Below are 25,629 nucleotides of genomic sequence, written 5' to 3'. Positions count from 1 at the left end.
CAGGTGTAGGGGGCTGCATTGAGCGCATTCCTCTGGTTGGACATGCCATCAGAGGTTTGCAGAGCGTCTCACCGTGTCACTCGACCCTAAAACCGCTGTGCACCGCCACAGCAACCATTGTAATACAGTTAGCGTTAATAATCATAGTTAACACGAGGTTTTATTAAAATCTAAAATCAACTTAAGTATAAAGTATTTTTAAGTGCTTAGTGATTTACTTTAAAGCATTTCTATACACGCAGAGATAAATCCTGTTTCTCAGCGTCCCTCACAAGGTCTTCCAACACATCAGCGTTGGCTGTCGTGATGCTTGATTGGGCTGTACTTTTATATACTTTGTTTCCTATACCTGGTCTCATTCTGCTTAGGCTGCTTATTTGGATTCTGTCCTAAATGACATTTGTGTTATGACTGTTCTTGAACATGTGCTCCCTCAAAATTAGATTCAACTTAGTGGACGTCTAAGTGTCACTTAATTCAGACACCAACTGGAAGTAATTATTCCTGGGCAGTGCCTGGCGTGTGTGTGGATTTACAGTGTTAGGTTCTGAGTGCTCCCCTCCAAGTAAGGGGTCTCGCGTAGGTATTTTAGAAGTCTTATTTTTGTGAGGGAGAGTCAGATAATATATCTCAGCTCATTTTCAATAGTGGTGCCATTTGGGTTTAGTGGTTTTGAATTAAAAAAAGTTTAAACATGTTTATACCTATATAAAATCTCTATGAATAAAAAGATCAAACATTTAAAATTCCCAAGGAATTAGAAGAAGAAAATATATTAGAAACTGGGGGTATTATTTGTGATCTACATTTTTCAAAGTATGTTTCTTGGAACTGTAGTTACCTCAAAAAAATTAAAAATGGTACTGCCTTATCACCCAGCAATTCCTCTTCTGCAAATATATCCAAAAAACCTGAAACATTCACTGGACAGAATATATACACCTGTCTGTTCACTGCAGTGCTATTTACAATAGCCAAGATCTGGAAGCTGCCCAAGTGCCCCTCAGGAGAGGAGTGGATAAGATGCTGTGGTACATTTACACAGTGGAGTACTATTTAGCTGTAAAAAAGAAAAATCTTATATTAAGTCTTCGATCCATTTTGAGTTTATTCTTGTGTAAGAACATGGTCTGATTTCATTTCTTTGCACTTATCTGTCCAGTTTTCCCAATACCCACTTACTAACTAGACCAGTGGCAACCGTGAGCCACATGCGGTTCTTTGGCCCCTTGAGTGAGGCTCTTCCACAAAATACCATGTGCGGGCGCTACGTCGATAAGGAATGCACCTACCTATATAGTTTAAGTTTAAAAAATTTGGCTCTCAAAAGAAATTTCAATCATACTGTTGATATTTGGCTCTGCTGACTAATGAGTTTGCCAACCACTGTGCTAGACTGTCTTTACTCCACTGTGGTCTTGCCTCCTCTGTCATAGAATAATTGACCACATATGCGTGGGTTGATTTCCGGGCTCTCTCTTCTGTTCCATTGATCTTATGTCTGTTTTTATGCCAGTACCAGGCTGTCTTCATTACTATGGTCTTGCAGTCAGGTTTGATATCAGGTAGCTTGTTATCTCTGACTTTGTTCTTCTTTCTAAGAGTGCTGTGGCTATTTGTGGTCTTATGCGGTTCCATATAAATTTTTGCATTATTTGTTCTAGTTTGTAAACTATGCTATTGGTATCCTGTTAGGAATTGCAGTGGTTCTCTAGGTTGCTCTGGGTAGTGTGGACATTTTAGTGTAGTTCTTTCTATCCGTGAACACAGCAGATGCTTCCATTTATTGAGATATTTTTTCTTCAGTGTCTTACAGTGAGTGTCCCAAGTACAGGTCTTTTACTTCCTTGGATGCAGTCTTAAATGGAATTTTCTTAGTTTCTCTTTCCGATAGTTCATTATTGGTATGGAAACATGCAATCAGTTTCTGAATATTTATTTAGGATCCTGCTACTTTACTGATTTTTTTGGTGGAATATTTCTCATTTTCTATATACGTATCATGTCATCTGAAAATAATGACAATTTTACTTCTTCCTTTCCAATTTGGATGACTTCTATTTCTTCTTATTGTCTGACTGCTGTGGGTAGGACTTCCAGTGCTGTGTTGAATAAATGTGGTGAGAGAAGACATCCCTGTCTTGTTCCTGATCTTAAGGGAAATACTTGTAGTTTTCCCCCACTGAGTATGATGTCAGCTGTGGGTGTGTCATATGTGGCCTTTATTATGTTGAGGTATGTTCCCTCTATTAGGAATGGAATTCTTAATCCAGTAAATGTATCCTTTTATCCAGTATGTTTGTGTGTGGGGTTTTTTTTTGTGTGTGACAGAGACAGAGCGAGGGACAGACGGGAAGGGAGATAAGAAGCATCAGTTGTTTGTTGCAGCTCCTTAGTTGTTCATTGATTGCTTTCTCATATGTGCCTTGACTGGGGGGGGGGGGCTACAGCAGACTGAGTGACCCCTTGCTCAAGCCAGTGACCTTTGGGCTCAAGCCAGAGACCATTGGATCACGTCTGTGATCCCACGCTCAAGCTGGCAAGCCCACACTCGAGCCAAATAAACCTGCACTCAAGCCGGTGACCCCGGAGTTTGAACCTGGGTCCTCTGCGTCCCAGTCCGATGCTCTATCCACTGCACCATTGTCTAGTCAGGCTTATCCAGTGTTCTTGAATTAACATCTATGTATTGTATTAGATACCAAGACTATGCAAAATAGAAAAATGGTACACAGTATTCATAGTACAAAGTTTCTATTACCAAGTACACTATTGCGTGGTAAACTTAGTTATTTGAAAAATTTGAAATAGTAGAGTGACTTATGCTGTATTTTTTATGGGTAATTAACACCGTATCTTGGATTTAGTAATCAAATTTTCACAAAATATTTTAAAACTATATTGTTAATTTTGTTTTCCTTTTTTAATTTTATTTGTGATTTACCTAGAAATTAAAATAGCGTAGTAGCCTCTATTGTATAAATAACATTTTATGGTGTACTTGTTACTTTGTAACAAGTTATACCTTCCTCTGCACTGTTGCATTGTAAACTGGTGAACAGTAACTTTCTACCAGGATACAGACAGTTGCAGGGAACAGAGACCCATCTGAATTAAGCACAAACAGTACAGGGTGTTACTGACTTGCCATTAACTGAGAGCCCCGGATGTGGTGCAGACTGCATGGGGAGGGCTTCTTCCCTCCCCATCTCCCTTCTCCATCAGCTCCCTGCATCTGGCTTCTTCTGAGGCTCAGGATGGCTGGAGACCCACTGCTTCCTCAGTCATCTTCAGAGGATTTGGAAGCTCTCCCCCACCCCACTGTGTGACAGCTCCTCTACCTGGTTTCCAGGGGACACTCATGGGTCCCACCGCTATGGGGAGTGAGAGTGCTGCTCACTCCCTAGCATGGGCCTGAGCACAGTGCCTGTCACTGAGCTGGTCTGGGGAAGGGAAGGTGGTGTGGAGTCACCCATCCGGACCACACGTGCTGCCGTGACTGCAGCACTGTGAAGGTTTCTTTTCTGTCTTGGCGGGCACCCAGAGCACTGTGCACAGAACATACGGCACAGAGGACCATGTCCTTACTTCCCCTGAGAGGCAGATGCTGCTAGTAGAGAGGCTAAAAAGCAGGAATAAGAGGACTAAAGTAGATAAACCAGAGAGACAGACAGAATGAAGACCTAATGATAGCCAAGGAGACAGAAAGCAGAGGTAGAGCCACAGGAGTGGTGCTTGGTGACAGTGAGGTGTGAAAGCTGAGTGCTGAATGTGCCCTGGCAGGGACCTGACCCGCCTCTGCCCGGCGCCTATGGTCAGGACCTGCCCCAACCCTCGCCTAGCGCCCAGGACCTGCCCCAACCCTCGCCTAGCGCCCAGGACCTGCCCCAACCCTCGCCCAGAGCCGGGGACCTGCCCACCCTAGCCCAGCGCCCTGGATCTAGGAGAGCCTCCGCTTCCGCCGTCACAGAGCAAAGGAGTAGGCTGGTCTCACAGCTCCTGCGTCTCCTCGGTCCCCAGCTGGTCCCGGTTAGAAATGTGTCTTTGTTCAGCACTGTCTCAGCAGGTCCAAGCAGCAAGGCCAAACACAATGGAATGAATCTTCAGCTTTGTATCTGTTTCAGACTTTGGTTGACTTTCTTGGTTTTAACATATTCAAAGGTCCACGGTTAGCTTCTCGTGAGCTGTTACAAACCCTGAAGACAGAGCTGGGGAAGACTGGCTTTGCGTGGGACCGGGGAAGCTGGACTACTCTGCCTGCTAACAAGTGCTGTTTCTTTCTTCCAGGGAATGGATTCGTCAACTCCAGAGCTTCTCCAAATCTGATTGGAACGACTGGTACAAATAGTTTAGGCAAAGTGATGCCCACAAAATCGCCCCCTCCACCAGGGGGCGGCAGTCTGGGGATGAACAGCCGGAAACCGGACCTCCGTGTGGTCATCCCGCCGTCAAGCAAGGGCATGATGCCCCCCCTGGTACGTGCCGGCCCGCCATGCTCTACACACGCGTTCACACACAGTCGGTATTCTTCTTGAATGTTCCATACTTCCAGAGAGTCTGAACTCCTTCCTCACGATTATTTCTATTTGAAATTAGCATTTGAAGAAACAGCTCTACTTTAAATGCCCAAACCAGATTATGAAGAAATAGGAAATAAATTATGCTTAATAGTTCTTTTAAAGTTAAAGTTAAATATGGAAAGGTTAATTTTGTGCTTAATCTTAACTGAACCAGGCTAGGATCTTTACTTAGAGACCTCATCCGCAAACTGTTACCCGCACACGACCAGAGTAGTCTCCCTACCCGGTGCCTGGTCCCAGCGGTCAGTGCGCGGGCTGTCCCGTGGGAGACAGCAGGGTACGTCAGGAAGTCACACATACCAGAGAGTGTGGTATGTGGGACAGGGAAGGGTGCGTAACAACTTCTGGATGAGTTACTCTCCCAATATTTTTCTTAATTCCTTCTCATAACCTTCCCGTTTATAAAGACCACAGGTCTCCCCAGCCTGGCCCTTGCCAATGTCTTCATTTACTTTTGACTCCCGTGTTTCAAAGTGGAAGACATCTTTATCCCCCTAGGTAGTTTAGGAAAAAATTAGACTCCAGGGGCAGGTTTTAGAGCAGCTCTTCATTTGGCAGCTATTTGACATGGACATGCAGTGAGACAGCAGTCTCCCCTCTGCTCTGTGGCTGCTACACCCCCAGCCGAGTGTCTGTGAGCAAGACTGTCTGGTTTAGATGGGGGTTCTGCATTGGGCAGTGCTGCACAGACCCCCGACCTCTTCATGGGCATTGTCCCGTTTACCCAGCAGCTGAGGGGGCTGGGCGGAGATGGTGAAACTGAAGGAGAGGGTGGCACTGCTCTGGGCAGGACGAGAGAGCACCCAGGCCGAACCTCTCCGAGGCAGAACACAAAGCAGCATGTGTCCATCTGGAAAGAGGGGAAGTGGGAACAGCCGCCGGCTCACAGTGAACGCAGGCTGGACCCACAGCCAATCTCAGTTCCCCTCGAGCCCACAGTGCTGCGGAGAACCGCGTGGCTGCCTGGCCAGACCCGGCCTCGGGAGGGACAGTGCAGCGGGCAGAGGTCACCCAGCAAGACTCCCCCAGGCAGGGGGCACGGGGGACAATGAAGCTAGGGGCCTGGGGCACTATCCAAGGCCCAGTGTTCACGGGCCAGGCTGTGATGTCCCTGGGGACACGGTGAGGGGAGTCCAGTCCTCCTATCGGCTCTCTCTGTGACCCTCGTGGTGCTCGGGAAAGATCGGGGTGTCCTGAAGCGTCCTCTGAGGGGGCGTTTGGGAGGGGACAGCCCTGTGGTCAGGGCAGGGGTTGTTGCTGGCTCCTCCTCTCCTTTCTGTCCCTGGAACACAAGTCTGACTGTGTGACGAGATGAACCCCAAACTGTTACCGGAGGGCCTGCCGACATCCCAGGGGATCTGGAGAAACGGGAAAGGGGCACTATCTCACCTGTGTCTGCAGGAATGGCAGTTTAAGGACAAACTATATTTAGGCATTTAGCCACTTGTCAGGATTGTTTCTGATTTCTTAAAGAAGAGATCATGACGCATCTCCGTGGAGTACTTGGAACTGACCCCACAAACCAGTGTTTTCAGCCACCCGTCCACAAACCCAGTGGTTATAGACTGTATAATCCTCACGCATCAAGTGGTTAGCTCTTGTGCGGACCGCCACCGGTCCACAGACCGGCAGTTGAAAATGACTGTTCTGTTTACACCCTTATAGTGTCTGAATAAGATGCTTTCCTAAAGAGATGCTTTATTTCCAAGTGCCAGTAGTCTCAGTAACTCTCTTGTCCCTCTCTGTGCCGAGTGCAGTCGGAGGAGGAGGAGTTGGAGTTGGTGAGTGTGGGTTTCTGCCTGGAGGGAGTTGCAAGGTGTAGAAAGTGCTGGTTCTCGTGTGTGCTTGCCTCCCCGTGACTCCTCCGTTACAGACCCCCCAGGACACTGCTGTCCTGGTGTTACAGGCAGCCCAGACATCTGGTAACCAAAACAACTTGCTGGTAATGCAGTAGCTCCTCCTCCTGTGTGTCCTTGTGTAGACTTGACCCATCCTTTGTTGAGGGAACATTGGAATGAAGCATTTAGAACAAATTGCTGTTCGTGATCACAAGGCACTTGCTAAGATTTTCTTTAAAGAGAGATGCAAAATACCTTATATAGTTCCCCAAATTATTAACATATTTTTAGAAAGTGACCTCACCTTACAAGTTCCTCAGATTGTAACACATGGTCTTGTGTTATTCCTCTTTCTCTCAAACTTATTACATCATTTTGGGTGAGGTCACCTTTTTCACAGAGCTGGGCTTACTCCCATGTGAGGCGGCCAGAGCCACAAGGGGCTCCCTGTTTGCCGAGGAGCCTGTGGTGGAGCGGACACGGAGTCACCGGTTTTTATCAGAGGCTGCTCCGTTCTCAGGAGTAGCTATTAATACCTCCCTTCCCAAAACGTGGTTTCTCTTTGCTTTCCTTCTAGAAAATAAGTTTGACTAAAAATAACTTTCAGTTGATTGATTTCTTCTTTGGGAACTAAAACCCACACCTCACAGACATGACGGTGTGAATTCCAAGTGGGCTGCTTACGCGAGGCCCCTGGGGGTGGAGGGGGTGGAGGGGTGCTCGGGACCCTGCGTCCAGCATGGCGGCCGGGGCTCAGGCTGCATGGAGCATGCAGGTGGGGGGGTCCCTGCATATATCTGTGTGTGCATGCTGGTGTTTGCAGTGTTTATTTGAAATAAGACTGTCTGTGCTGTGTCCGTAAAATAAGAGCTTATTCTTGGTTTAACTTCGTGTCACTCACGTCGGGTGTGGTTTTGTTTGGTTAACAAGACTAGTCAGCTGTCACTGTGATACCGGCTTCTATCATGTGCACACGTGGACTTTCTTTTGGGAATATACTTAATGATACAGCAATGGCAACCGAATGGAAGTTTACAGTTCGCGATAAAATAATTCTTATTAGATTAAGCCCCAAGATTTTACCCTGTTGTCACGAGTGCTCCCTGTGAATAGTCTGGCGGCAGGCTGCCCTCTAGTGGTTCTGGAAGTCACTCGTATAAAACTCTGCCAAACGGCCTGTTAGAATTGAGGGCAGTCATATTGTTGTGGATAGCGCTGACCCAGGTGAGGGAGGACAGGTTGTCGTCCTGGCGCCCACACTCGGGGCTCTCACATGAGAACCAGGCTGGAGACTCCCTAGAAACATCGCAGTTCTAGAACAACCCAACTTCACGACAGCTCCAGGGACAGCTGTGGATCATGAGTAACTGTTGATCCTTTTGCTCCCAGTTACATAGACATCTGGAGCTGAGGGCTCTCTGGGACAGTGGTACGAGCACATTTGCTAGAACTGGGTCACCTGGCCGGTTCTCAGAGCAGCGCCACAGGACAGGCAGCATGGGACCACCGCCTCCCTGACATACGAGAGGCTCTGGAGGGGCGGTAACTTCCCCAGCTGACGAACAGTGGTTCTGGGTCCAGACACATGTGGAGCAGTCTAACGCTCTCCAGTTCAGGACTGTATGGAAAACACCGTTCTGGGGCCTCACCACACGATCAGCGTTTAAGTGTGTGATCCAGCCGGAGGCCTTCATCGGTGCCCCCTGGGAAACCAGGAAGGGGTAAAGCGAACCACGCCCTGACTCCCTTTTCTGACCTGGCTGAGACCCCAGGGGGCCGGGGACCAGCGCACTCTTTCCCTGTGGAAACATCCCCCAAGGGCCACGCTGGCCTGTGTCCTGCCCACCTGGGCGTGGCTCTCGCCCTGAGGCCTGGCCTTGGGAAGAGCTCCCTCAAGCCCTTGGTGGGACACTGCCGGCACACTCCTGCACAGGAGACAGGGATGTCCTTAAACTGACTCGGTTCCTCCTGGGTGATTTCATTCATGCATTCCCAGTGCAGGCTGGACGCCGGGCAGGTGGGGTGGCCCCATGCACTTACTGCTGCCTGGTCCCAGCTGTCAGCGCACTCCCCCTCCCGGAGAATGGGGGGTGCTGGCTGCCAGGGAGGCCTGCACCTGCAGGGGGCTGGGTTCGGTTTTGCTGTGAGCGCAAAACTGCTCTAAAACAAAGCCTCCATTTAAATATACATGTATTTCCTTAAACACACACACACACTGCAGGGTTGCAGGGACAGAGATACAGACCCAGGCCCCCTCAGTAAGCCTCACTGAAACGTGGCTCTGCAGCCTGTCCTCATGGGCTGAGCCTCTGTACTGAGGACCCCAGGGTCCTCGGCTGTGAACCGGGGTGCCCACAGTGCCCATGGTGGGGCAGCATTCCCCTGCACACTCCTGGGCTGGGCTGGGCTGTCTGACACCAGTCAGCCGCAAGAACAGGGAAATGCGTAACGAACGTTAATAGGCCCCTCAAAATGAAAGTTACTCCCGTTAGTATTTATTTAGTTTCCATACCATCCTGCTTCGGAACATGACATTCACGTCAGACACTGGAAAAGGTCACTTTTCAGTGGGATGTCATGTTGAAGTCTGGGGTCTGAGCAGCAGGCTCTGTAGTAACACTCTCCCTCCCACAGAACGCCCAGAGGATCGGCAGCTCCCAGGCCACACCGCTCGCCACCCCCGTGGTGTCCGTGACGACCCCCAGCCTGCCCCCGCAGGGGCTCGTGTATTCGGCCGTGCCCACCGCCTACAACACTGGTGAGCCACCCTGGCGGGCTTCCGTCTCATCAGTGTGTGCTTTGTGATCATGTTTTAAAGCATGTTAATTGAAATACGTTATTTCCAGTCTTTAGAGCAGCGGTAGTCAACCTGGTCACTAGTGGGTGTTCCAGCTCTCACGGTGGGCGGTAGCAGAGCAACCAAAGTATAAATAAAAAGATAGATTTAACTATAGTAAGTTGTTTTATAAAGATTTATTCTGCCAAACATAGCGAAAATCCGACATAAAGTACTTGGTAAGTAATTGTTATTATATGCTTTAACTTGCTGTCACTCTGCTTTATAAATTTTATAAAGTAAAGTTACTTCCCTACTTTATAAATCACCATGACTGTGGAACCGGTAGGCGGTTAGAAAATTTTACTACTAACAGAGATACAGAAGTGGGCGGTAGGTATAAAAAGGTTGACTACCCCTGCTTTAGAGTCACGTTTGGGTCAAGACACAGGCCAGCCTTAAACATTAGAGAAGATACACGGGTCAGAGCTGATCCCAGCACAAACTCCTGTCCACGGGTCAGACATGGGCAGCCTCCCGCTGGGCGGGGACAGGCTGGGAGTGGTGGGCCCCTGGCCACAGGACTCAGAGTTGCACACAGACGATCACCCTGTGACCACCTGCTTGGGGGCTGGTGTCTGGGTCTGAGGGGCAAAGGGGACCCTTTCTGTGTCCTCAGAACCTGCCAGTCCGGCCCTTTCACCCATTTAGGATTATTTAGATGTGTCGGGGGTATGCTAGAAAGTTTAGGGCGCTCTGGTGACAGGATGGGAGCTTTTGGCAAGTGCCCACAGAGTGCCGGGCGGAGGGTGGGGGCACCATGCCCAGTTCCTCAGAGAGAGGAAGAGAGGGAGATGGGAGGCCAGGCCATTGGTCCTGCAGTGCAGGAAGCTCCTTCTTTCATGCTTCTGCAAGTGGACCTTCAGGATAAAGATCATCTCATTTCAGACCCCAGGGCGACACCTGGGCTCGGCCCGAGGCTGATGCATTTCATTGCTCCTGTAATTCCTCCAAGGAGTTTTTAAAAACAGAAGCAACTTGAAAAGGTTTTATTGAGAAAGTGTCTTAGGAACTCCACTATGTTTTCCAACACTCACTGAGAAAACGTCCAAACCTATCGCCCGCCAGTCTGGAGTGCAGCCGGGGTGATGCGTCCATGGAAACGGTCAGCTCCCCTACCCTGTGCGGCCTTCTCCTGCCTGCTCTAGACCAGGAGACGCGCCCCGCCTACAGTGGTCTGTGTGCTCGTGCTCCCACATGTGGGAGTGCAGGGCAGGGGGCCTAGGCGGGAATGTTCAGAGTGTGGCTGAGGAGATGGGACTGAGCATTTCCTGACAGGTTTTTCAATATACATAGAAATTCCACTATAGTTACTTTTGATTTTCCAATTAGTTGATGTACAGTATTTTTATGTGTACAACATATCGATTAGGCATTTCTATAACTTGCAAAGTGCTCTCTCTGATGTTTCCAGTGCCCGCCTGTCACCGTAGTTATCACAGCATAGTGACTGTATTCACCGTGCTGTACGCCACGTCCCCGGGACACTCTAACTGCCCAGCTGTGCTCAGTCCCTCCACCTCTCACCTGTCTCCCCAGACTACCCCCATATGGTGACACCACAGTGTTCTCTGTATCTGTGAGCTTGGGTTCTATTTTTAGATTCCACATATAAGTGAGATCATATGGTATATGTCTGTCTCTGATTTCACTCAGCATAGTACCCTCCAGGTCCGTGCATGTTGTCCCAAATGGGAAGATTTCGTTCTTTGTTATGGCTGAGTAGTATCCACTGTGCATATGTACCCAGTTGTCTGGGTAGGGCGCTCTGGCTGCTTCTGTATCCTGATTATTGTAAATAACACTGCCGTGAACATAGGGATGGATGTATCTTTTCAAATTAGTGTTTTGGATTTCTCCAGAAGTGAAATTGCTGGGTCATAATATGATATTTTTAAAATTTTGAGGAAATTCCATACTGTTCCCACAGTGGCTGCACCGATCTACATTCCCACCAGCAGTGCAGCAGGGTTCCCTTTTCTCCACACCCTTGCCAGCACTTGTTTGTTGATTTATTGATGAGAGCCATTCTGACAGGTGTGAGGTGATATCCCATTGTGGTTTTACTTTGCATTTCTCTAGTGATTAGTGGCCTTGAGCATCTTTTATGTCTATTTGCCATCTGTATGTCCTCTTTAGAGAAATACTTATTCAAGTCTTTTGCCCAATTTTAAATTGGATTGTTTCCCTTGCCTGAGGAGATAGCAGAAAAAAATACTGCTAAGAGAAATGTTAGATTTTACTGCCTGTGTTTTCTTCTAGGAGTTTTATGGTTTGGGCTCTTACATTTAAGTCTTCAATCCATTTTGAGTGTTTTCTTGCACATGGTGTAAGAATATGGTCTAGTTTCATGTTTATGTATGTATCTGTCCAATTTTACCAACACCATTTATCCAGTAAACTGTCTTTACTCCATTGAATGTTCTTGCCCCTGTGTCATAGGCTAATTGACCATATGGGCGTGGGGTTATTTCTGGGCTCTCCCCTGTTCCATTGGCTTGTGTGTTTGTTTCTATACCAGCGCCATCTTTGTATTTACGGCCACACAGTATGGTCTGACGTCAGGCGGAGACACCTCTGACTTCGTTCTTTCTCAGGAGTGCTGCGCTCATTCAGGGTCTTCTGTGCTTACATATACATTTTTGGATTTTATTTTCTGGTTTGTATAAAACACCTTTCAGTTGCTTTTTAGAATAATTCACTGGGAAGACTAACTTCTCTAAACACCTCTCTTGAGAAATGAAAAAGTTAAAAGTAGAAGCATTTTTGCCACCTCTCTTTAGAACTAGTTGGAAAAGGCAGGTGTTAATGGGGAACTGAAACAACTGTGTGTGAATGATAATGTCCCAAGTCTTGGTCAGAGCGATTGTGACCGAGCAGTCTATATACATACAGTGACCTGTGTTATACGCTTGTGACACAAGTTTTTCCTGAAAATATTCTGCTTGCCAACCAAGGTGTTCGACAGTCCCTGTCCTTTGGACAAATGGAATGAATTGTGTAACACTGTATTTGCTGTCGAGAGCACTGGGCTGGGCAGCCTGGGAGTGGGTCCCGTGTCTGTCCTGTGTGTCCCCACTCTCCAGAACATCAGACTGTGAGAGGTGTGTGTGCAGTGTTTGCTTGCGAGGGGAATGTGGGAGGATTTAAAATAACAGTTGTATAGGAACAGCCTTTAGCAATGGCCTTTTCACTATTTACAAGTCTGGAAAAAGTGTCTCAACTTTTTTTGTGAAATAAACTATGATCATTTAGTACAAAATTGATACAGTTCATTGAAACAGTTCATTGAAATAATCTCAGACAATTAAGTATAGCTAAGTTTGTAAACCTCCCAAATGAAAATATTTGTGGGTTTTAGACTATTAGTATGTTTTATGTTATAAAGCACCTGGCTCCTCTCAGCCTGGCAACTGCTGAACCTATTTGAGAAACAGGTTGCACATACGAGCCCTGGTTCCTTCTCTGCAGATTACTCGCTGAGCAGCGCGGACCTGTCAGCGCTACAGGGCTTCAGCTCCCCAGGCATGCTGTCCCTGGGCCAGGTGTCCGCCTGGCAGCAGCACCACCTCGGGCAGGCGGCCCTCGGCTCCTTGGTGTGAGTACCCAGTGCTGCCCGTGTGCATCCTGTCCTGTCCTATGGGGCCCCTGTCCCACAGCAGCTGCGGAATTGTCGTCAGTGTTCCCAGCAGAGGCGGGGGGCATGGGGGGAGGGGGGAGGGCTGCCACGACGGCCAGATCCATGGCTCTGCCCTCCTGGTTCTCAGCGGGGGCCGGTGGCCCAAGGTGTGGGGGGAACACTGTGGATGAGGCTCCAGTCAACCGCTCGGACAGAGGGCGTGGACTGCTCACAGGGCATGCGGAGGGGACCTCGGTGTCCACGGGAGGTTGGGGACCCTCTTCTCCTGACCCAGCGTGATGAAGCTGCTCGCCGGCCCGTGTCTGGGTCCACTGCTGGAAGAGGCAGCTTGAAGCGTGACTAGTGACAGGCAGACTAGGACACACCCTAGCTCTCAGGGGTGGCAGGTCAGGGGTCTGGTGGCCGACCGCTGCCTATGGTGCTAGGCCCTCCCCAAGGAGCATTCAGCAGTGCACGCTGCCTGGGGGGGAGGGAGGATTACAGTTATTTATTAACTGTGTTATTTTCCATACAAATAACCGTAATGGTACTCTTTGCAACCCCTGTGAGGGAGGGGTTGGCAGTGGGCAGGCCCCGCCAGCAGGGGGCACAGTGTCTGTGCAGGACCAGGAGGCCCGGGGAGGGGTCGGTGGGGCGTCCCAGCGGTGCCTGGGCTCTGCTCAGGACATTGTGACGAGTCTTCCTACCTTCAAGTCCCAGATGGACCCTCCCCTCCTGCCGTTATCAGCTGTCTTGCTGAGCAGGACTGGGGGGGCCGGGGTAACAGAGGCCGCAGGCCAGGCCTGGTCTGGGGGAGCCCCTCCCCGTGCGGAGCCTGTCCCCCATGCTCTGGGTGAGGCAGCCTCACTCACAAACCCTCTAACACCCCTCCCCCCCCCCCCCCAGTTCTGGAGGGCAGTTATCTCAGGGTTCGAATTTATCCATCAACACCAACCAGAACATCAACATCAAGTCTGAACCGATTTCGCCTCCGCGGGACCGAATGACGCCGTCGGGTTTCCAGCAGCAGCCGCCACTGCAGCCCCCGCAGCCCGCGCCCCCGCCGCGCCAGGATGTGGGGCGGTCCCCCGTGGACAGCCTGAGCAGCTCCAGCAGCAGCTACGACGGCAGCGACCGGGAGGACCCGCGGGGCGACTTCCACTCTCCGCTGGTGCTCGGCCGACCGCCCAACCCCGAGGACAGGGAAAGCCCCTCGGTGAAGCGCATGCGCATGGACGCCTGGGTGACCTAAGGCCCGGCCGCCCGCGCTGCTGCGGCCCGCACGCCTGCGCCGGCGAGGACGGAGGTAACGTAGCTCAGTGCACACGGACATGCTGACCCTCCCCGTGTGCGGGCACCCACCTGCACGGCCTATCGTGCCGTGGGCAGCTCCCACCTGGCCCCTCCTCGGACTACTTGTTCCATAAGATAAGTCTTGGCAGAGAACCGTGTCCCCGTAGATCGCCCCACACTAGCTTGCAGACACCCAGAGGGCCAGGCCCGGTCACCTGACTGCGCGGTTGCTGCAGGACTCTGGAAATGCTTTGTAGACCAGAGCAGTAGGGAAGCAGGACCCCAGAAAGCAATACTGTACATAAACGTCGTTTCTACAACTACCCACCCTGGCATGGGTCTCTTTTGCAAAGGGGTGCATGGTAAAGGGCTGTCGATATTACAAAACAAAACACAAGAAGCCCCACAAGTAACTGTTTTGCACGCGCAAAAATGTATTGGGTCAAAGAAGTGATCTTTAGCTAATAAAAGAGAGAATAGCAAACACGCATGAGATCTGCAGAGAATACTAGCCTAGAAATATAGAGCATTAACAATAAATTAATATATTAAGTTATAATTGGAATATGTAAGAAGTTTCTTTTTACATTCATATCTTAAAATGAAAGGAACTGATTTTAGCTCATGTATATTTTATATGAAAGAAAACACCCTTATGAATTGATGACTATATATAAAATTATATTCACTACTTTTGGAAACATTCTGCTATGAATTATTTATATAAGCCAAAGCTGTATGTTTTAACCTTTTTTTTTTTTTTTTTTTAAAGAGAATAGCTTTATCTTGTTTTAACTTTTTAGTTTTATTCTAAGGGGGGAAAAATACCTTGCAAGCAGAACTTTGGAAAAAAAAAGCCATGAACACTTATTATTCTATATATAAATTAAAAGTTGAGCCAAACTCTTTTCTGTACATAGCATCTAAAATATATTATCACCTTTGATGTAAGTACCTATGTATTGTATGGTCACCAGATTAAAAAGTATATTTTTGTGGGTTTGCCGCCAATTTAGGGGGGAAAGGCAAGATCCTTATTAAGTAGAGTATTCACTGTTTAATATTTACTATTTTGTTAAATATACTGTACTTTGGATTTTAATTATTAGCCCAGTCTTTCCAGAAGACTGTCTGCGGGCTTGCCCTCTGGTGGTGAGTGTGTGGTGCATTGTGATCCTTGTGCTGTATGGTTGAGCATCATTATATTTTATATGTGTACATAAATAGCAAAGTGGCAAAAAAATTGGTGTTAAGTTCATCCTGCATAAATATAAAATGTGTTGTAACAGATTTTATAAGGCGTTATTTAAAACTTGCCTTTTGTGAGAAGAAAATATAGTAGAAAAAGCTGACCTAATTTAATTAGTATTAGAGAAAATGGCAAAACAGATGAGCACAAAGGTTTTATAAGTGGTAAACGATTAGGGGAGACTTCGCTAGGGCAGGGGCTTCCTCCTGGCCTTCCAGTCCAGCGAGGTCGCTGTGCACGGGGAAGACCCTTCCGTAGGGAGGATCATGGTGCAGAGCTGGGCACCGCACGCCACGCCTGCGTGGACTGTGACCAAGGCCTTACTCTCCCGGGAGGGCGGACACCAAGCGGGGTAGCAGGTCATCTGTTTCCCGGGCTCATGTCACGAGCAGCCAAGTCCTGTAGATCTTTACCACAGGTTTTTAAATACTACTTTTCCTGAAAAACTCAAAGGTGTAAAAATGCTGCTATTTTATATTTTAAACTTACTATTGAGCAGCTACCTACAATTTGTACTTAGGTTTTGTTTCCCCCTAAATTGCAGTCCTCTGACGCTCTCCTTTCATGCAGTCTGTGACCGATCGTCAGCCAGGCTCTGACTGACACCCAGGTGTAAACCTGTGGCGTCCACAGCTGCAGGTGGGACTCTGTCGCAGTGACAGTCTGGGAGGTCACTGTTGATAGAGGCCATCCGTACAGACACAGCTCATTTAGAAAGGGTTCGTTTTCCTTTAAAATGTTCTTAATTTACTGAACTACTTCCTCACAGGCCCATTTCTTCATAAGGTCCCACCTAACGGACACGAGTCTCCCGACTCGGACCTCCAGGATCACCCTTACCACTTACTTGTAAGCCATTTGTAGCTTTGAGATGTTCAGTGATCCTTCGTTATTACTTATGCATGTTCATGAACTTGTGCTGTACATCGGAATAGGAGTTAACAGTCACATTTACTGTTTATTTTCTTGTGTGCCTTATGAGATGGCTTTTCTGACTGTATCTCAATAGTCTTTCTTTCTATGCAGGTTTATAATCAGAACAACTACTGTTTTCTAAAATACTACGACACAAGGCTCAGAGTTTGTATTTCAATCATGACGACCAAGTAACAATGTATTGCGTTTTCAGGAACTGAATACAGACTGTTAACCCTTTTCCCACACGCGCAGAGACTTGGAGCCTACAGACTCATGACCCCCCCACCCTGACACCACGTACGAACACACACACACTTGGTGGAAACCAACTCAGACTGGGCAAGACACTAACGGGGTTATGCAGAGCCTCTACTTCTTACCCTTTCAGACTCGTGTTTTGTATGCCACCATCACAAGAAAAGCTTATCCATTCAGATAAAGTATTTTATTACTAAAAAACAAAAACAAAAAAAGCTGAGAGTGAATTGCACTGGTTAAAGTACAGCTTGCCACAGCGGTACTTCATTCCGGACCCTCGCTGTGCGGGCTCCAGGGCACCAAGTGTCTGCGGAGGGTCCCAAACAAAACGCTACCTTTGAGCCCTAACTACATCCATTGTGTGAGAGACTAAATCAGGGTCTGTTCTGAAAGAGCAGTGTGTTTTCCATTCCCTTTAGCTAGAAGGACAGCTAGAGCATTCCCACCTTTTCTGTCACAACCATCAGCGCACAAGAAATACATAGTAAATAAGGAACCAGACAACTCCTGGCAGGATCATAAGAAGCTAGACGATTATTAGAATGTGAAACAGATTTTACAAATGTAAAACGTTTATTTCTCTGTAGAAACTTTCTTCACTTTGCTGTGCAAGAGGACACTGCTTTGCTATATTTAAAATGGCTTTTTTAAAAGAGATTTATGTAAATGTTTGTAGTCAACAGTTCACACAAGAAGCTGTATGCAGTTTGATCATGTAAAACCGTTTGGCGGCACAAGCTGGACTTTGTTGCCACCCTTGAGAAAAATAAGTTAATCTCAATTTCTCCCTGACGTGTTGTTTTTCTTCATTATACAATAAATACTATAGTGAACTTTTTAGCAGATGGTTAAGAAAATGCTAGAAGTTGCTGTAAACTATTTGTATCCTGCACTCACTCCAGTAAAGACGGACTGGCTTCTGTGGCCTCCAGACTCTGTCGTGTTTGCCAACAGCCGTCCCTGGGCCTCTCCTCTTCCCTCCCCTCACAGAAGAGAGCTTAGGAAACTGCTTAGCCCCCGGGGGGCCCCTGGGCTTCAAGTCCCTAACATCACCACAGCTGGCTGCACCTGGTCAGCCACCCTGGCTCCCAGTGACTTCCCGCCGGCCCCACCACAGGCTGCAGGGAGGGACAGGGTAGCTGTCATGGGCTCTACTTCTCTTCTAGGCTTGGGGAAATTCTTTCTTGTATCCAAAACGCATCCACAGTACCCAGCCAGGGCAGCAGACAGGGTTCCTGAGTGAGTGTCCTGTGAACAGCCCCGGGGTGAGGAGTGGGCAGTGGGAAGCAGTCCTTCCGCCGACTCGCCTTCTTGGAGACCTAAGCAGGTTCCTGCTATTAAAGTAAAAGCTACCTTTTCCTGCTGGTCTCACTTGCCGGCTACAGGGAGGCTGCTGGCAGTTTGAAAGCTGGCCCCTCCGGTGGCTGCAAGTCCTCTCATCACACCTGCAGCCAGCGGAAGGCAGCGCCCACCCCCGACTCCCAGTTAGCGCGAGCTGCTGCTGTCGGACTGGACTGTCAGCGGGAGCCCTCAGCCATGACGGCCCCTCCTGTCTGGCCCAGGGCCGCCCGCTGTGGAGCTCAGAGCAGTGTTTCCTCATCTTCCACGATGGCCCTGCACACCAGGGAGGGGGCTCCTGCCATTGGGGTCAGGCAGCACATAGTGAGCCCGGGAGCCCTGCTCCCAGCTGTCCCCCGCCCCCATGGGGCTGCTGCCCGGAGGCCCAAATGACACCTCCTCCCCATCTCTCTGTCCTGTTTCTGCCACAGCAGGTGAACGTCACTGGGGAGGGAAAGAAAAGCCAGTTGTACTAACTGGTTTCACTGTATACCCCGCCCTCGCCCCTTTTAACTTTTTTATAAGCTAATATCTGAACTTAAAAAATGGTGGGAAAAATAGTCTGCACATATCTGCAACCTAACCCCTCCCCCCTAATGCGGACACTGACACCACGGCAGCGGATGCACGTCCTGCCGGACATCACAGCCCATCAGAACCAAGATGGCAGCGCCCGCACAGTGCTCTCTACCCTGGCACCATAAACACTAAATCTGGGCAGAGTAACAGGATAGTGTTTAAAACGTGATCAAATTAAATAAGCAGCATAGAATCCACTGTTGTGCCTTCTGTCAGCCACATGGGGCCCCCAAAGCAAAGATGCAGCCGCTGCACAAAGATGGGGGAGAAGCAGAGCTCGCCGCTGGGAAACCATCACTTCACCGAGGGCGGGGCCGGGAGGGGGCGGGTCCTTCCCAGTCAGCAGCTGCTCTCGGTGTCAGCAGACGGATTCTCCCATCCCGGAAAAAAATTACCTTTGTAACTGTGGTGCCAGGTATTAGCTAGACTCGTTGTGATCACTTCACAGGACGAACAAATACAGAATCATTGGAGGTTCTGTGCCAATTATGCCTCAATAAGAAAAAAACCAGTCTGCCTGCCCTGGATACAGACTGGCAATAAAAGCGGGAAAAGGAAAAACTATCTTGTTCTTTAAAAGGATGGCTATGCCCCTGGCCGGTTGGCTCAGTGGCAGAGCGTCGGCCTGGCGTGCAGAGGTCCCGGGTTCGATTCCCGGCCAGGGCACACAGGAGAAGCACCCATCTGCTTCTCCACCTCTCCCCCTCTCCTTCCTCTCTGTCTCTCTCTTCCCCTCCCGCAGCCGAGGCTCCATTGGAGCAAAGATGGCCCGGGTGCTGGGGATGGCTCCTTGGCCTCTGCCCCAGGCGCTAGAGTGGCTCTGGTCTCAACAGAGTGACGCCCCGGAGGGGCAGAGCGTCGCCCCCTGGTGGGCGTGCCAGGTGGATCCTGGTTGGGCGCATGCGGGAGTCTGACTGTCTCTCCCCATTTCCAGCTTCAGAAAAATACAAAAAAAAAAAAAAAAAATAGAAAAAAAAAAAAGTATGGCTATAGGTAATTTTTTTCTTGTGATGAGAACTTTCAATAAGTATCTCCTCTCTCAGCAACTTTCCAGTGAGCAGCACAGGGCTGTCCCTGCCGTCCCTGTGTGCGCTCGACATCCAGACCGCCTCCTGTCGCTGGGGCTCGGTGACTTGGGGACCCTGTCAAGTGACTGGAACTGTACCACCAAAAGGTTGATTATTTCACATCAAAGAAAATCAACTTTAAAATAAACAAAAGCATGTAGCTATGGCAAGGTAGCTGAGCTAACCCTGGAGGAGGTCATCCCAGACCCACCTGACAGCATTGAAAATCAAAATCAAAAGGCTCAACCTGATTCCAAGTCCCAAATAAAGCCTAGAATTATTTAAAGAAAGACAATGAAATCTAGTGCCCAATACCACAAAATTCACAGAATCTACCATCCAACCGAATGCAACCTGGTGTGTAGAAAAACAAGAAAATACAAAATGTAGCCCTGGCTGGTTGGCTCAGTGGTAGAGCATTAGCCCGGCATATGGAAGTTCCGGGTTCGATTCCTGGTCAGGGCACACAAGAGAGGTGCCCATCTGCTTCTCCACCCCTCCTCCTCTCACTTTTCTCTCTCTCTATCCCCCCACCCCCACATGGCTCGATTGGTTCTAACAAGTTGGCCTTGTGCACTGAGGATGGCTTCATGGCCTCTGCCTCAGGTGCTAAAAAAAAATGGCTTGTTGCTGAGCAACAGAGCAATGGCCCCAGATAGAGCATTGCCCTTGAGGGGGCTTGCCGGGTGGATTCCAGTCGGGGTGCATGTGGGAGTCTGTCTCTTTGGACTGGGACACAGAGGACCCAGGTTGGAAACCCGAGGTCGCTGGCTTGAGTGTGGGCTCACTAGCTTGAGCGCGGGGTCGGTGGCCTTGAGTGTGGGATCATAGACATGACACCATGGTTGCTGGCTTGAAGCCCAAGGTCCCTGGCTTGAGCAAGGGGTCACTCGGTTTGCTGCAGCTCCCCTCCCCCCAGGTCAAGGCACATATGAGAAAGCAATGAACAACTAAGGAGCTGCAACAAAGAATTGATGCTTCTCATCTCTCTCCCTTCCTGTCAGTCCCCACCTCTCTCTCTGAAAAAAAAAAAAAAAAGTAACCAGAAAAAACATACAAATACAAACAGACCCAGGATGACACAGATGATGGAACTGTCAGGTAAAGATGCTAAAACAGCCACTATAAATGTATCTGACAGGTTCAAAAGTATGAGAACACAATGATGAAACATATAAAAAAGACTTAAATAGAACTTGGAGAGATGAAAAACACCTGTAATGACAGGTGTCCTGATCAGACCCCACAGAGGACGGGACAGTGGGAAGGACCCAAAATGAAAGAGAAGATGTCAGTCAAAAAGGAACACAGCCTCAGTAAGCAGTGCCACTCCAAACAGCCTAATGTACGCGCAACTGGGCGGGAAAAACCAGAAAACATACGTAAAGAAACAATGGCTTGGCCCTGGCCGGTTGGCTCAATGGTAGAGCATCGGCCTGGCGTGCAGGAGTCCCGGGTTCGATTCCCAGCCAGGGCACACAGGGGAAGTGCCCATCTGCTTCTCCACCCCTCCCCCTCTCCTTCCTCTCTGTCTCTCTCTTCCCCTCCCGCAGCCGAGGCTCCATTGGAGCAAAGTTGGCCCAGGCGCTGAGGATGGCTCTGTGGCCTCTGCCTCAGGCACTAGAATGGCTCTGGTTGCGGCAGAGCGACACCCCAGATGGGCAGAGCATCGCCCCCTGGTGGGCATGCTGGGTGGATCCCAGTAGGGCACATGTGGGAGTCTGTCTGACTGCCTCCCCGTTTCCAACTTAAGAAAAATACAGATGATGTCAGAGTAATGGCGCGGTAGGAAGCCATACCGATAAATCTCCCCCAAAACTCAACAAGATCTTCAACCAGAAACAGAAAAACCTATCCTTGGAGCCTCTAGATGTTTCGCAATACACCCGAAGGTATGGTTGAGCAAAAAATTGGCTAAATATATAATCAAACCCCGAAGGAAATAGAGAGTAAGAAATGCTCTGCCTTCCTCACTAACCTAAATAGAGCTGCTTTCACTGGGAACTGAGAGTATAGAAACTAAGGCGGGCAAAGGGGGTGAATAGATCCAGGCCGCGGCACAAACGGCCGAACCAGGCTGTGGCACGGAGATCCAAGCCAAGGAAAAACTGTGCCTGTGGCAACCCAGGCAATACAAGCTAACACTCGCGCCAAACCCACACAAAGAAAGAGAAGAGGGGCAGCCATTTTCCCCGATCTCCTGGTCGGTGCGTGCAGATAGTGGGCGAGAGATTCCTTCGAAAGCCCCGGGAGTGGGCGCCCGTGTTATCCCACAGAGGCAGAGTCAGGGGCCTTTGTGTGGGCCGAAAGCGGAATCTCCGGGCCGGGCCGCCCCAGCGCCCTGAAAAAGCCGCGCACAGGGAGGGAGCTAGAGCCAATTCCAATGCTGGAACTTTTCCGTGTGGGCGGGGGTTTCACTCAGAGGGTGAGGCGGCCAGCCTGATATCCTGGTCTGCACACAGATAGTGAGCGAGAGTTTCCTCCAAGCGCCCCGGGAGTGGGCGCCCGCCCGTGTTACTGGACAGAGTGGCAGAGCCAGAGGTCTTTGAGTGGGCAGAAGCCCCGCCTGATTATGCTAGGGGCTCTGACTGACTGAGCCTTACCCAGAGCCCTGTGCTGAGTGGGAAGAGAGTGGGGAGTTGCCAGCTCTTTGAGCCTCTTACTATCCAGGCAGAGGCAGCAGCAACCCCATAGCTGGATTATCAGGCTACTAATTGAGGAAGGAAAGACTAGGAGAAAGGCTCCAGGAACATGGACTCTCTCACTGTCTGAGCCTATAAATGCTAATGAGCCTCGACTGCCAACGAGACTGAAGCACAATACATGACATCACCATAGAGACTTATCAACTGCAAACCTCTACCTGAGCGTGCCAAAGGGGCAGAACCCGGGGTACAGAGTCACCGACCAGGAAGAGGGAGAGAAAAGGAAAAGCAAGAAGATAACCTCTCAAAATCAAGAATAATCTGCAGACTTTATAACCTATCCCATTTTATTATATTTGTTCGTTTGTTTCTCTTATCTTCATTCTTGATTTTTATTTTTCCTCCTCCAATTTGGTCATTTAACTCTCTGCCGGTCTTACTCTCTCCTCTCCTTGAACTACACTACCCATAAGTGTTACATCTCCAATTATCTTTTCTTTCCTCTTCCTTTCTCTCTATGAGGGTTGCACTCCAAAACCCTTAACTCTCTCTCTCTCTCCTCTTTTTTCTTTTTTCTTCTTTTAGTGGTTTCCTCTTTTTTTCTCTCTCTCTCTTTCTTTTCTCCCTCTATATTAGTTTCTTCCTTTCTCCTTTACGTCTCCTCTCATTCAAACCTAAATAACAAACAAATTATCTTATCTGGGACTCAAACTTATGTTTGTGGCATTTTGGGGGGGTTTTACTTCACCTTTTTAACTCACTAGCAGTGCTCCCATCCCATCTCCATTTTATCTAGTTCTTGTTCCACTAAATACAATAGTAATTTTTAAATTTGTCCCCCCATTTTCCTGTTTCCCTCTTATTCCTCTCATCATAATTCTTAGTCAACCAACACCTAAAAGCAAATCATTTTATTCTTGACCCAAATTTTTTCCTTATTTGCTGTGGGTCCATACCCCCCTTTTTTTCTTTTGCCCCTTTATTACTTCTCCCCAATTCAGGCCCTCCATTACAGGTATTGTTTGTTCTATTTAGTACAATATAATTCACAGTTCACCACAAGATTTTCTCAAGAAAGAGGGGAGAGGAGAGGAGAGGAAAAAAGGAGGGGGGGGGAATAATTTCCTTTTTTTAAATTTTATTTTATTTTTCTTTATTTCATTATTAATTTTTTTAAAAAAACAACTCTTCAATTTTTTTTTTAAATTTTATTTTATTTATTTATTTTTTATTTATTCATTTTAGAGAGGAGAGGGAGAGACAGAGAGAGAGAAAGAGACAGAGAGAAGGGGGGAGGAGCTGGAAGCATCAACTCCCACATGCGCCCTGACCAGGCAAGCCCAGGGTTTTGAACCGGCGACCTCAGCATTTCCAGGTCAATGCTCCATCCACTGCGCCACCACAGGTCAGGCCAATTTTTTATTTTTTTAACTTTTTATTCTTTATCAAATCTCATTAATACTATCAACAAAACCACCCTCAGATGCCATTAAGGAAGAGAAAATCGAATATCATGGATACAAAAGAAAGGTAACACAGATAGATGAAGAAAAATCTATGGAGAAAAAATTTAATATATTGGAAACCTTGGAGTTAAACAACAGAGAATTTAAAATAGAAATCCTAAAAATACTCTGAGATATACAAGAAAACACAGAAAGGCAATTTAGGGAGCTCAGAAAACAACTCAATGAACACAAAGAATATATTTCCAAGGAAATTGAAACTATAAAAACAAATCAAGCAGAGATGAAAAACTCAATTCATGAGCTGAAAAATGAGGTAACAAGCTTAGCTAATGGAACAGGCCAGACAGAAGGTAGGATTAGTGAAATAGAAGACAAGCAACTTGGGGCACAACAGAGAGAAGAAGAAAGAGACTCAAAAATTAAAAAAAGTGAGATAGCCCTACAGGAATTATCTGACTCCATCAAAAAGAATAACATAAGAATAATAGGTAGGCCCTGGCCAGTTGGCTCAGCAGTAGAGCGTCGGCCTGGCGTGTGGGGACCCGGGTTCAATTCCTGGCCAGGGCTCATAGGAGAAGCGCCCATTTGCTTCTCCACCCCCCCTCCTTCCTCTCTGTCTCTCTCTCCCCCTCCCGCAGCTGAGGCTCCATTGGAGCAAAGATGGCCCAGGTGCTGGGGATGGCTCCTTGGCCTCTGCCCCAGGTGCTAGAGTGGCTCTGGTCATGGGAGAGCAACCCCCCGGAGGGGCAGAGCATCGCCCCCTGGTGGGCAGAGCATCACCCCTGGTGGGCGTGCCGGGGTGGGCGTGCTGGGTGGATCCCGGTCAGGCGCATGTGGGAGTCTGTCTGACTGTCTCTCCCCGTTTCCAGATTCAGAAAAAAAAAAAAAAAGAATAATAGGTATATCAGAGGGAGAAGAGAGAGAAAATGGAATGGAGAACATACTCAAACAAATAATAGATGAGAACTTCCCAAGCCTGTGGAAAGAACTAAAGCCTCAAATTCAAGAAGCAAACAAAACTCTGAGTTTTCTTAACCCCAACAAACCTACTCCAAGGCACATCATAATGAAATTGGCACAAACCAACGGCAAAGAAAAAATTCTCAAGGCAGCCAGGGAAATGAAGAATACAACATATAAAGGAAAGCCCATTAGATTATCATCCGATTTCTCAACAGAAACTCTACAAACTAGAAGAGAGTGGACCCCAATATTTAAAGTCCTGAAAGAGGGGAACTTTCAGCCACGAATACTATACCCATCAAAGCTATCCTTCAAATATGAAGGAGAAATAAAAACATTCACAGATACAGAAAAGATGAGGGAATTATCAGAAAATCCCCATTCCAGGAATTACTAAAGGGACACAAAGAACAAAAAAAAAACAAAGCCACAAGTAAAAGCTCCAAGAAGAACACAATAAAACCAAATTTAAACTGTGACAACAACAAAAAGAAAAGGGGGAGGGGGAGAGGATGGAGATTAACAGTAGCAAAGGACGATGGAGTGCAAAAGCACCCACAAAATAGTGCACTACAATGAACAGGGTAGGAACCCTTTTCATTACTTAAAGGTAACCACCATTGAAAAAACCACCACAGAAGCACATGATTTAAAAAAGATAGCAACAGAGGAAAGATGTATGGAATACAACCAAATAAAAACAAAAGATAGAAAAACGAAAGAGAAAGATCAAACAAGACACAAAACTAACAGAAAGCAATATATAAAATGGCAATAGGGCCTGACCAGGTGGTGGCGCAGTGGATAGAGCGTCGGACTGGGATGCGGAAGGACCCAGGTTCGAGACCCCGAGGTCGCCAGCTTGAGCGCGGGCTCATCTGGCTTGAGCAAAGAGCTCACCAGCTTGGACCCAAGGTCGCTGGCTCCAGCAGGGGGTTACTCGGTCTGCTGAAGGCCCACGGTCAAGGCACATGTGA

The 25,629-nt window shown here is 48.3% G+C and overlaps 1 protein-coding gene across 5 annotated transcripts in view; it reads left to right on the top strand.

Moving 5' to 3' along the window:
• MEF2A (myocyte enhancer factor 2A) overlaps positions 1–17,522 on the top strand; it is a 106,648-nt gene extending 89,126 nt beyond the window's left edge. For 3 of the 5 annotated variants that reach the window (XM_066240403.1, XM_066240407.1, XM_066240404.1), the window contains exons 7-11: positions 4,288–4,475; positions 6,338–6,361; positions 9,053–9,176; positions 12,726–12,852; positions 13,780–17,522. In XM_066240403.1, coding sequence (XP_066096500.1) covers positions 4,288–4,475; positions 6,338–6,361; positions 9,053–9,176; positions 12,726–12,852; positions 13,780–14,125 — 809 coding nt within the window. In that variant the 3' untranslated portion in view covers positions 14,126–17,522. The remainder of the gene's footprint in view (positions 1–4,287; positions 4,476–6,337; positions 6,362–9,052; positions 9,177–12,725; positions 12,853–13,779) is intronic. The other 2 variants (XM_066240408.1, XM_066240409.1) reach the window with 1 other exon arrangement.
• The last annotated feature ends 8,107 nt before the right edge of the window (positions 17,523–25,629 follow it).

Source organism: Saccopteryx bilineata, chromosome 7 (genome assembly GCF_036850765.1).
Source record: "Saccopteryx bilineata isolate mSacBil1 chromosome 7, mSacBil1_pri_phased_curated, whole genome shotgun sequence".
NCBI classification, from domain to species: domain Eukaryota; kingdom Metazoa; phylum Chordata; class Mammalia; order Chiroptera; family Emballonuridae; genus Saccopteryx; species Saccopteryx bilineata.
The sequence above is the reverse complement of the archived record's forward strand: the minus strand, read 5'-3'. Positions and strand labels throughout refer to the sequence as shown.